The sequence below is a fragment of the Gopherus flavomarginatus genome, chromosome 1 (genome assembly GCF_025201925.1).
Source record: "Gopherus flavomarginatus isolate rGopFla2 chromosome 1, rGopFla2.mat.asm, whole genome shotgun sequence".
NCBI lineage: Eukaryota > Metazoa > Chordata > Testudines > Testudinidae > Gopherus > Gopherus flavomarginatus.
The window spans coordinates 167,066,463-167,079,155 of NC_066617.1; the positions used below are offsets into that span (position 1 = coordinate 167,066,463).

At 38.0% G+C, this 12,693-nt stretch overlaps 1 protein-coding gene across 2 annotated transcripts in view; it reads right to left on the reverse strand.

Moving 5' to 3' along the window:
- TOMM70 (translocase of outer mitochondrial membrane 70) overlaps positions 1-12,693 on the reverse strand; it is a 44,503-nt gene that overhangs the window by 12,208 nt on the left and 19,602 nt on the right. For both annotated transcript variants that reach the window (XM_050958563.1, XM_050958573.1), the window contains 5 exons: positions 8,638-8,811; positions 7,139-7,265; positions 4,213-4,322; positions 2,128-2,276; positions 529-736 (listed from right to left, as the gene is read on the reverse strand). In XM_050958563.1, the coding sequence (XP_050814520.1) occupies positions 529-736; positions 2,128-2,276; positions 4,213-4,322; positions 7,139-7,265; positions 8,638-8,811 (768 nt within the window). The remainder of the gene's footprint in view (positions 1-528; positions 737-2,127; positions 2,277-4,212; positions 4,323-7,138; positions 7,266-8,637; positions 8,812-12,693) is intronic.

Below are 12,693 nucleotides of genomic sequence, written 5' to 3' on the forward strand. Positions count from 1 at the left end.
TTTGTTTCTGAGTGCAGTTATATAGCCCAAAAAAAAAAAAAAAATCAAAAAAAAATCTACATTTATAAATTGCACTTTCACAAAAAAGAGTTTGCACTATAGTCTTTCTTTCTATGAGGTAAATTGAAAAATACTATTTCTTTTGTTTATTATTTTTACAGTGCAAATATTTGTAATAAAAATAATATACAGTGAACATTGTACACTTTATATTCTGTTGTAATTGAAATCAATATATTTTAAAATGTAGGAAAACAGCCAAAAATATTTAATACATTTCAATTGGTATTCTATTGTTTAACAATGCAATTAAAACTGCGATTAATCACGATTTTTTTTAAAATCGTGATTAATTTTTTGAGTTAACTGCATGATTTAACTGCGATTAATTGACAGCCCTAGAAAAAAGCTAAAACATCTTCCATTACACATTGCCAAGAATTTGAAAATACTGAACTGTTTTGCAAGCATTCACACTTTTTCAGTAGAATCTATGGAAAGTAAAATCTGACTGTTAACATTTGTTACCTTTACATTAGCATCTTCCATACTAATGACCTGATCTAGATCAGGTTTGGCAGCATTTGCATTGCCAATAAGCAGATAGAAAGTGGCTCGCAGCAGCAAAGCTTCTGCCATATATTTGCCTTTAACGTCAATTTCTTTTGTGCTCTCGCTGATGATTTTATCATAGTTTTCTTCTTCCATATACTGCTTTGCCTTTAAATAGCCAGATCTGCAAATGAAGTGTAGAACAGTTAAAATACATAAAAAAAAATCAATGTGAATGTTTCACTAGGAATTCAGATTTCTTGATCACAACAGATAGCAAGTTTGCTACACTATCACTTCTAACAATTAGAGATATTGGCACCATGCGTAAAGTTACAAACATGCTTAAAAGGTTTCCTGGAGGAGGGCCATTGTAAACAAATTAGTTTGGAGGAAAATGCACAAGTTACATCTGTGGGGGAAAGAGAATTCACTCCAGCCCTCAAAATCCACTTCTTTAGAAATGTAAGTTTGTCAGGGAATGATCTTTGGTCAAGGAACAACTGTCCTTACACCAGGACACTGTTTGGCCCTACTGCTATTATGAAGTCTTCTGCTTGCATCATCAGGCAATCATAACCTCTGCTTGAAACCTGAGCGAGTAGGCAGGGGATATAGATCAGAAAATAAAATATTAACAGTAGTGCTTTTTAACTTTAACATTTTTATAACCTCAGTTAAATTAACATATCAATTTTTATATTTTGAAGAGGATTTGGTGGGAAAAAAAATCATACTTTAAGCAGTGGTGTCTGCTCAACTGTGTGCCTCTGAATCAAAACATTTTCAGAGAACTAAAAAAAAACCATTAACCAGTTTCCCCCAACTTGCTCTAGAAAGCTAATAATGCTACTTGCAATAGTTTCCTAACTGAGGGTGAAGATGTGATCCAACAATAACTCTAATGCAAAACAGTAAAGTAAGCAAGCACCCCTCATTACATTCAATATGCAAAAATATGAGTGTCCAGCATTTGTCTTTCTTGGTAAACAAGCATTTCATTTAGGTACATTTTAGATATTACCATTCTGTACAATATCAGATGGTGTTTATTATCTTGTTAAAAACTTTAGGGTTTTCGGCCTCCACTCCTTTAGTTCAAAGCTGCTGCTATGAAAGGTGCTAGTTTGTACAGCACACTCTTCCCCATCTCCTCCCCCCACCATTATTACAGACAGCACCAAAGGAAGGAAGGAAAACACTCCTCCAATCCAGTCTCCCTTTCTCCAACAGCATTGTTGCAGCTATCCACTTCCTCCCATCCACCAAACTTACTGCAGCACTGCTGATGTACCAGCTACCCACACATTACTGCTGTTCCCTATGGAAATACAATGCTAAGAGCGCTAGTATTTAGGACAGAGTCAAAGCTACTCTAAGTCTGGAACTAATATGTCAGATCTAATTAAAATTTTATTTTTCTTTTAAAAAGTTCTTATTTAGTAGGTACATTTATTATTCTAAAATTCCCTACTCTGACACTGTATTATATAATGTATATAATATACATATAAAATAAAACAGTGTAGGGTATCTGAGGCTGCAACAAGTTTTACCAACAATCCCCATACTCACTTTTCTTTAACTTCTGAAGCTTCCCCCTCCTTGTCCTTATCTTCATCAGATTTCTCACCCTTAAGCAGAGGTTGGGAGATGATGTCATCTGTGAAAGAGCTGAAGTAAGATTTGATGAACTGTGGAGAGGGCATCAAAGGTTCACGGTTCTGAAATGGGACAGAAAATGTAACGTTCATGTATTAAATACTGAGAGCAGGTGGTAAATGAAGACGTGGATCAGTTACTAGTGAAAAAAATCCATTCTTGACTATTCCATTCCTTTTAAGGGTGAAAGAATATATATTTTGCACTCAGTATTTCCTGTAAGCCTGGATCAGTACTCACATACTAGAACACTCTGCCTTAAAAAGGCAGAGGCATTTGCCCATCAAAAGGGAAAATGAAAGCAAAATTAAATGAAGGAAGAAACATAAGGTAGGAAATGGGGAATCCCTTTAATCCTGCTTGCTCTTAACACATTTGGGTAGACATACATCTCCTCCTTGTCCCTCCCACAAGAGAAGTTTGTTGATCCCTATGGAGGCTCTCTCTTGCTAGAGAACATATTCACTCTGCCTAGCGCTCTGCTCAGACATGGCTCATTTCACCTTTGATCTGACAATTACCAGGGATGAGCTCCTTTGTATGTCAATATATAGTATCTTGTTCAAAGTGAGGGTAATACATAAGGGTTACAATTTACTCCTTTCTGATATAACAATTCCAATGCACTCGTCTTAATTTCCCAAGTCCTAATTAGCTTCCAAGATAGTTTTGTCCATTTCAAACAGCTCTGAACTAAGACTGATAACCCTGCTCAAGATTATTCACTTACTGGCTTCCCAGTTACAGAAACTCATGGAAAATCTGAACCTTTAACCAAAATAAATTGTAGACATATATGTCTTTCATCCAGTGTTCAACACTGAAACACACCACAAAATATGCAATCTGACTTAGATGTGTCTCTTCGCTCCTCTACCTAGGGCCTCTACCCCATCTCCCAGACTCCCTTGCTCCGGGCTACAGGCATGGTTCCACAATCACAGTTTGTATCTAAACATCTCACAATCATTACTATAATAATGAATACAATGATACTCACAATCCCCTTCTGAGATATTACCACCCCCCATTTACAGATGGGGAAGAGAAGCCAAGGATAAGTGACAGACTAGCCCAAGGTGATGCAAGTAATCTGCGATAGAGCTGAGAACCAATCCCAGATCTCCTGACACAGAGTCCAGAACCTTAAAAATAAAGCCATACTTCCTGCTGCATCCCTTTTCCTCATGCTGCTGCTCCTCAGTTTTTAAACAAACTATCATTTCTTTATACTTTAAAACCAAAAACTCTTCCCTAATCCATCTCCTTCTGCTTATTTTGCCCTAGCAATATGGAAAGATTTCAGTTTCTATCTTTTCATGTTTGTTTAAAAAACAAAAAAAAACCCCAAGAACATACAAAACACCTTGCCAATGTCCTTTTACATTTTAAGTCCATTATTACATCAAGAACAGAACAATTGATCACAACCACTCTTCATCTTTCCAATTACCGTTGACTGCCTTGCCTAACTTGACAAGCACCATAATTAAACCGATAGCCTGCCATTTAACTGCACATTTGGTTGATAGAACAGCAGCAGAGAAATAGCCTTTGGTGACACTTACTGACAGCCCCTAAAGTAGTTCCCATTATACCTTAATTCTAGTAAAGCCCTGATTAAGACTGCACACCAGCTTAGTCAGAGGTGTCGCCTGTGCATAATAATAAATTAGGCTGAATTGTATGGGTTACTGTCTGAGATGAAACCACCAAACTGTTTTCCTCAAATCCAAAAAGTTAAAAAGCATCCATTCCCCATTTCTTCCAGGTTGTTGTTTTGTTTTTTTAATAAAAGGCTGTAACAGAGCTCAGGGGAGAACAGCATCAGTAAAACCGCAGCTCAGGATGACAGAGTGCTTATATCAATTTTAGCTGGTTAAAACAGTAGCTAATTAATAATCATTGACAAAGAATCTGAACTATCATCAGTGCTTTTGTAATCCAAGCAACGTATCAGATGGAAGCAGAATCTTTAAATTTGTATTACAGTCATACCTTATATTTCTCTTTGGCCTTTTCTTTTCCAAGAAGTTTAAGAACTTTATCAGCTAACAACATGCTTTGCTGGTTTTGGAAACCTTCTAAAATACAGACCGCAGTGACATCTGGGAAGAACAACACAAAGGCAGGATTGTTAGTAATTACCAAAGCAGTGGTCTTTAAAGTACTACACAAACAGCTAACGTAATGAATCATTACCAAGGAAACAAAATCACCCATTCACAGGCTGAAAGTCTTCACATGAAGTTTGCTACGTTCTCCAGAATATCAAGTTGTTTTTAAAAGACATGAGGCTATGTCTTCTTGTTGCAAAGAACTTTAATGAAGAAGATGGATGTAAATAATTTTGTGGTATCTACAGTCAAACAGGCTCAAACCAATGTATCTAGAGGTCTGAACTTTCATTGTTTGTATGAACACTTTGAAACATACCTGGAAGAGTAATCCGCTATGATCATGGAAACAAGTGTGCTAATGTGGAACTCCTGTTTAGTGACTAGGTCTCTTATTGCTCTCTAAGATCTCTAATTTTCTACCTATTCATGTTCCTATCCTTTCTTGCCCTGTATCCTGCATCTTCTCATCTGATCAGTGTTCTTTACAAGCTCCAACTCAAACTGCACAGCCTTCATCTATGCCTGGGGAAGAGGACAAGTTTAAAAGGAAATCCCAACACTGTGCTACCTCCTTGCCAGCGTTAAGTCGAGGTTATATCCATTTCCACCCATGCATGATGCTTCCACAACACTACGAGCTGTGTGACAAGAGAACAGTTGTTCTAATGCTGCCCTGCAGACAGGTTAATACACCTGCATGGACCCATACAGTCACAAGGACTAACTGGATGTAAAAGAATCTTTTCCCACAGTTCCTCAAGAAATGGGAGACAAATTGAGGGGCTAATTAAAAACAAACAAACACACACCTCAATATACGCATGCAATAATGACACAGGTTTTCCCATATACTTCTACTCAAGTGCTTCCTCATGCAAATAGATATATTGGGGGTGGGGGGAGATGAGGAGGAAGGGAGACGGTGAAATATTGGAAAGATGCCTACCACAAACCAGCACAAGTCTGGAATATAATTCCCACTGACTCAGCATGCAAAGTTATTAAATTTGAAATGAATGGGACTTCTATTTCAAAAGTAGGGGTCAATTTGACTCCCAGTAAAAACCAAGCTTTCCATCCTTGCCTTTCTCAGGGCTTGTCTATACTATTGTGTAAGTCAACCTAAGTTACGCTACTCCAGTTACATGTCTACACCACGCTGCGCTCTCCTGTCGACTTCCATTACTCTTCTCGTAGTGGTACCCGTTAATGGAGTCGACCAGAGAGTGCTCTGCGATCGATTTAGCAGAGAAGACCCACTTAATCGACACCTGCTGCATCAATTGTCACAGCACCAGTCTACTGCAGTTTCTGTAATCCTGCATGGTTACAAGGAAAGTGTCCTCCACTAACCCATTATTTGTATAGTTATTCCTAAGTAATAGAAAGGCATCTCACTCAGTAAAGAAAGCAACAAACAACTAACGGTCCTTTTTTCCTCAGTTGACCCTCATTAGACCCTCTAATGAAACCAACTGATGATTTCCTTACTACACCCACCAAGTAATTTATAGCATTGTTTTTCATCCCCTCTTTGGGGATGAACATCAGTAAGATTGAGAACAATTTCATTTTTCATGAACACACATCAGTAGGAATGAAGTGCAGATATGACCTAAGCAATGGTGTTAAAGGGACAACTTGAAATATTGTCAGTTAGTGAAAAGATAGTTTCAGGAAATACATTTCAACAGACTTGCCAACTTATATTGTGGTTTGATTAAATGGCATGGAGGAAGACAATTAACACTGTATTCTCATTAAAAGATGATAGCGGACTTGCCCCTCATTTGAAACTTAAGACAATTTGAATCTCTGCTTAGAGTAAGGTGAGAGTTCTGGAAAATGCTCATAACACCATCCAGTTTGGAAGGGTGACTCCACTTGCCAAATAAACTTGTACAAAGGGCACTTGCTGCAATTACTTATACAACTTTATATATGCAAGCATATTTTCAGGAGTGTACCAAAGAGGCGGGTGCAAATATAGTCCTTTCAGAGGGATGCAGGGATAAGCAAAGATACAAAATCAACGCAAGTATGTAATACAATGTCTGCTAGATTCAGGGTGAATGTGTATAGTTAACCTTTTCCTCTTCCAATGTCTTAAACATACCCCCAATAGGAAGGGTTGGGGTTCTCAATAGGGTTTTGAGGCAGAGACCTTGAATGAAAAACAAACTTTCCTATCTTCCTTTTCTTGTCATCTTAGTTGTTATAGGTAATGGTAGACAAAGTTTTGTAAGAGTTCTGGTTTCTTAAGTTGGTGTCCCTTTGAACAATAGACCATAAGATTTAAGGGAATTTAATAGCTATTTTGGGGATGTTTTCCCTACCATTATAATGCACTTGTCTCCCACCCCGCAAAAAGAATATAGGTTTCTAGACTAATTCTGCTCCTCCAGAATGGACAGGAAGGAACATTTCTTTGTTAGGGCATGAAATTAGAATGACTAACATCTTAATTAACAGAGCATAAATATTCCCTTATTTAGCTGGATCTTTCTTTAAAGCATAGGGTGTTTACTGAAACATGAGCATAACAAACAGCTACAGTAAGAGCAACTAATTTCTCAGATCTAAATTAATTGCTCACAGATTGAAAGATGCACCTAAGGTTAGAGAAATTTAACTGAAGAAAAAAATTACATATAGTAGCTTTGATTTAATAGTTTAAGGCATTACTGTGTATTCTACCACATTTGCAGAAATAGAACAAAGAGTTCTATCATGTGCTCCAAAGTTTCACTCCCTTAAATATTAACTTAACTTAATTTCAAGTACATACACAGAAAAGTACCCACCTTCTAAACATTCCTTCTTATTATCTAGTTTCTCATACGCCTTTGCACGTCTGAAGAGAGCTTTCACATATTTAGGATTAAGCTCAACTGCCTTTGTGCAATCTTGTGCCACTTCTTTCCATTTTTGCTGCAGGTATAAGAACAGCCTAGTTAAAAAGGTACTACTCATTCAAAGGACATTATAATAATAGCTAATTTATCTCAATTTCAGAGCCCCAGCAAAGTGATTATAGCTGTAATTCTTATGACACTGGTTTCTCCTCCTGCATGTTTTTCAGTTAGTCACGTAGGATCAGAAGCTGTGGGAGCCACTAATAGAAGAGGACAAAGGAGATGGGAAAGGAATTTCCAGGGAACCAGGCAGTTAGGCAGCACATGTAGGAGAAGACAGTGAAATGGCAGGAAAGCATGTGCAAAGGAGCAGAGGACTAGAACACAGGGACACAACAGATGAGACGGAAAGATGAAATCACGAGCAAAAGCAAACCATGAGATTAACTTTTTGAAGGAGTTACTTCACAGGGATGTTATGCAATAGCACACAGGAGTAGAGGTGGTCCTCAAGAATCTCTATTAAGGTATGGTCTACACTATAAAAAATGAGAATCCCCAAATGAGATCTCATTCTTTACCACCTGTAAAATCAGTATTAAACCAAGACTGGTGCTTTAAAATAATCAGAAAAGAGGAAACTCAACCATAACCAGTCACTGGGGTAGAACGGTTAATAAAAATGTTTCTCAAATGAAACTGCTTTATAATTACAGAGTCAAACAAGTGGTGTTAAGAAAAAAACCCATATTTATTCCTTTGCTAGCTTTCACACCAAACTCACTCAGTTTTCAACACGAGACTTTTATAACTGCCAGAGCCCAAGTCTCTACCTGGTACTTTAAAACACAAAGCTGACATCCACATACAGAAAGCCAGTGTTTAAGCAGCAGGACTTGTGTTTGTCTTCCTCTCCCAAGGCCCACAAGACAGACTAAAACAAGTCAATAGAAATTAACTTTTAATCAGATCTTGAATATTTGGAGTCGGGAAGGAATTTCCCCTCAGGTCAGATTGCCTAAGACCCTAGATTTGTTGTTTTTAGGTTGAGTTTTTTGTGTGTCTTCCTCTGCAGCATGCGGCACGGGTCACTTGCTGGTTTAAAGTAAATGGTGGATTCTCTTTAACTTGAAGTCTTTAAATCATGATTTGAGAACTTCACTATCTCAGCTAGAGGTTATGACTCTCTTACAGGAGGGGGTGGGTGAGGTTCTGTGGCCTGCAATGTGCAGGAGGTCAGACTAGATGATCACAGTGGTCCCTTCTGACCTTAGAGTCTATGAGTCAGGGGCTAGTGAATATTGAAGGTACAGGTGATGGGATTCTGCTTTCTACATGCAAGAAGGAAGGCAGCACTATTCTGGCATGTGCTGGAGTTGGTGAGGCTAGAGGAAGAAGACACAGAACTTTTCGGAGTACAAACACATTTTAAAGTTCAAGCGTCATACCAGTTGTTCATGTGCAGCAGCTCTGTTCTGGTAGAAAGTAGAAAGGTCAATGTTTTTCTCGGGGGGGCATAAACTGATGGCCTCTGTGTAGCACTGAATGGCTTGCTCATATTTTCCTGCTTTAAAATACTTGTTGCCTTTGTTCTTTGCTGCTTGGGCTCTATCAAGAGGGCTCTGAAAAAGAAAAAAAACAAGTGACTGGTCAGCCATACTTAGCCTGCAAAGTACAAAGAAGAAGAGCTACAGAGTGAGTAATAAATAAATGTAGGGAGCTGACTCCCAATTGTCTCTCTGAACATCCTTCTTTGTGGTTTTCAGGCAAGACATAATGCAGCCACCTTTTGCAAGTTACATAACATGGCAGAAGAGCTTCTAAATGGACTTCCTGACATAGTATCAACAAACAGCATGTTTCTTCTTTATAAAGCTAGACAGGTTGGTGAGTGAGTTTGTTTTTTGGGTGGGGGGGGGAGGGAGAAGGGGTTTAGGTCACATGACTTATGAGCTACAGAAAAACAAGGAGACTGGTTTGTAAAAGCTATTTCTATAGTTTAAATGATAGCATCAATGTGTAAAAAACAGAATAGCTGAAGAAGGAAATCTGTCCCTTACTAAAGTGCATACATTTCATTCACCTGTGCTGAATCAGTGCTATGTGAAACACACGTTGACAAAGAATATGCTGTGAAAAGTCCTATTAATCAGGAGAAGCAAAACCTGTTTAGGAAAGCAAAGTTTAATCGCTTTATACACCGGACAAGCTGTTAACTCTTGAGAGCTTTAAGTGACCTGTTCATCTAACCTCAGGCTGAAAATGAGAACTGGCCTACCACCCTCTGTTGTTTATGGCAGAAGAAAGAGACATGGCCTTCCCAAGATGGCCTGCTTCCTCACTATATTCCCCCTTTGGCTCTGCTCTGCCAGTTGCATCACACATATTTTGAGAGAACTCCACATGGCCAGTTAGGTATGTGATCTCTCCAAAATACAGAATAAGGTGTCCCTGCCATTCTATGTTCATAAGGAGCCTGAGCTGGAGGCCAGTCTTTGTTTTCAGTCTCAGATCCCATATGCCAGACAGAAACAGTTAGAAGGACAGAATCAACAACTCATACTGCTGACTTTCCCGTCCTACTACTGTTGTTACAATTAATACTTAGATCTGGTCTACACTTAAATTTAAGTTGACAGTTACAGCATTAAAGGGTGTGAAAAACTGACAACCCTGAGCACCTAGCTAGGCCAACCTAACCCCTGGAGTAGACACAGCTAGGTTGATGGAAGAATGCTTCTCTCAACCTAACTACTGTTGCATGTGGCGGTGGAGTTCCTACAACAGCAGAAAAACCTCTTCCGTTGCTATAGTCTGTGTCAACCATACAGGGTTACAGCAGCTTCGCTATGCTGCTATAGCACCCACAGTGTAGACATGGCCTTAGACAACTTTAATAGGCTAAAATGAAAAACGTCTTCCATTTTAATGCATGGCAACACTCTAAGCTAGTCAGTTCCCCTTGTTGTTTGTGTGCATCTTTCACAACAATATGAAAATATTTTTAGTAATGGAAAAAAATATTTGTAAAACTGCAAAAATTGGCACGGAGGCCTTGGGGTAACTGTAGCACCTGATGCTACTCTAAACTTTTTTTTAAATTGACTAGATCTCAAACTGATAGAGCACAATGATTAATAAGTGAAATCAAAAACACAAGTTAAGACACAAAGACTATCACGATTTATTTAAAACCTATCCTTTCGGGTAGATATACGAGGTTTGAGATCCTTTGACAAGTCACCTTAATTTACCTTCATACCGCAAGGAAGAGCACTTTGAATTTCCTGATTTTGTTTTTGAAAGTAAGATTTATGTCTCAGCATAATCCTGTTTTGATGTACCTTTGTAAATATTTAATTATAGGCACATGCATACATGTAAGCATGTTTCTGCTAGAGTAAAAAAACTAGTTCTATCTCATCATATCAAAATGATCACGTTTGATTAGTTTGAAAGTTAAACTGAACCTCAGACTAATCTTTTACTGATATATAAGTGTGAACTTCCTTTCAGATGCAACTCCCACTAACTGTTCTTAGGTTTTACCATGGTTCATACTGACAGGCATAGAAAAATATTACTGTAAGTACACAGAAAACTTAAGAAAGTAACAAAAACAGAACAATGTAATTCACTTAGTCTCTGCAGAGATCATCATTTCTCTCTTAAATCCATTAACAATGTGTAGGACATTTCTGTATTGATTTCTGATTAAGTCTCTCCAATTGCCATGATATATTTGATATTATATAAAGAAAAAGTCTGCAGTTCTACAGAAGATTTTTTTTTCTCCCCAATGAGTTATTTCCAGTAAAACAGGCAGCGTTATTCAATCACCTTGACAGCCTTCCCATTCTGCACAGCTTATATTTTATTAAAATTAAATTCAAAAGAAGATACCAATCTATTTTAAACTTGAAAATAAAAAGAGCAGACACTGTTCAAACTCTTTGGTGATAGTAGACATACAATACATTGGACTAAACAGTCATTTGGCCTGCACTCTGTAAAATGCCAGTGTTATATCTCTGGATCCCAAATAATGACTTGTCTGATGTTTTACGTTCGCAGGGATTCCTAAATAACTGTTTGAAAAAGCAGAACTCCATTTTCTTCATAATTATAGAAGTAACATTTGAGGTAACATGGACTTGTGACAGCACCTGTTACAAACTTTTATTTCCATATCGTTTATAACTCCCATAAAAATTGACTCTGAGCCAAACTCTGGCATGTGGACAATTTCTCCTACAATACAAATAGTAAAGGGTCCAAAATACCTCTTTGTACTACTATTACAAATTGTGATAGGAATTGTTTTGTAAATTTTAACCATAAAATCTATTGTATACTTTTGGAAAGTGCTTTTGGGAAACTAAAGAGAAATATTAAAAATTGCACTTTATTCTGCATGCAGTCCTCCTTGACACACACACATGCTGCAAAACTCAAAAGGTTATAGAGATAAAGTCGATAAAAATGGGTCAACAGAACTACTAGGACAAAAACCTACTTTAAGAGCACCTTTACATTTGTCTACTGAATTTACAAATTTATAACAAAGTAAACATAAGCTAGATTGTTACAACTTAACATTTGAAACATTTGCCAAGAAGTGCATATTTTAATGAATTATGTGCATATACTACCGGAAGGATAGCTTACACATTAATAGTATTTCATCTCCAAATCCTTCCTATGCTATGTGCATGGCTGGTAGTATTGCCTATAATAATCCTACCTAACTCATACAGTGCTTTTGATCAGTAAATCTTAAAGTGCTTTAACAAATGAAGTCAGTATTATTACTCCCATTTTACAGATAGAGAAACTGAGGTACTGGGAGGTGAAATGACTTGCTCAAGGTTATCCAACAGGCCAGTGGCTGAGCTGGAAACAGAAACCAGGTCTCCCAAGTCCCAGGCCGGTGCTCTAGCTACTACGATACACTGCCTTCCTATTCAGGTTGCCCATCTCCTATTATAAAAACCCTGTTTTCAGTTGCTTATAACTATCTATTTTACATTTCAGGTGTCTGCTTCAGGATTAAATTTTGAAATTTCAGCCAAAACAGTTCAGCCACCTGATTTGAATGTAGAGGGGACTCGAGGCAGACCATGGGGAAGAGAAAGGAATAGATTGGGACGTGGCATATGGTGAGCCTGGGACTTCAGAGGGGAGAGAGATTGGGAACTAAAGGGAGACGGGGAGGCTGAAACTGGTTGAACAAGGAGACTAGAATGTGGAACTGTGGGAAGGAGAGAGACTTGGACTGGCTGTACAAGGAGACTGAGATGGGAAACCTGAGAGGAGGCTGGGACTGGGTAGGCAAGAAGAATATAACTAGGAATTCAGAAGTAAAATCAATAGTGCCAGAAGAGACAATTTTTCTTCTCAGAAATGTGAACTGGCCCACATGGGTGTTAACTCTGAAACTTAAAGAAGTCAATTGAAATGACTGGTGAAATAGTTCATACTGAGATATAAGTACATCCAGCAAA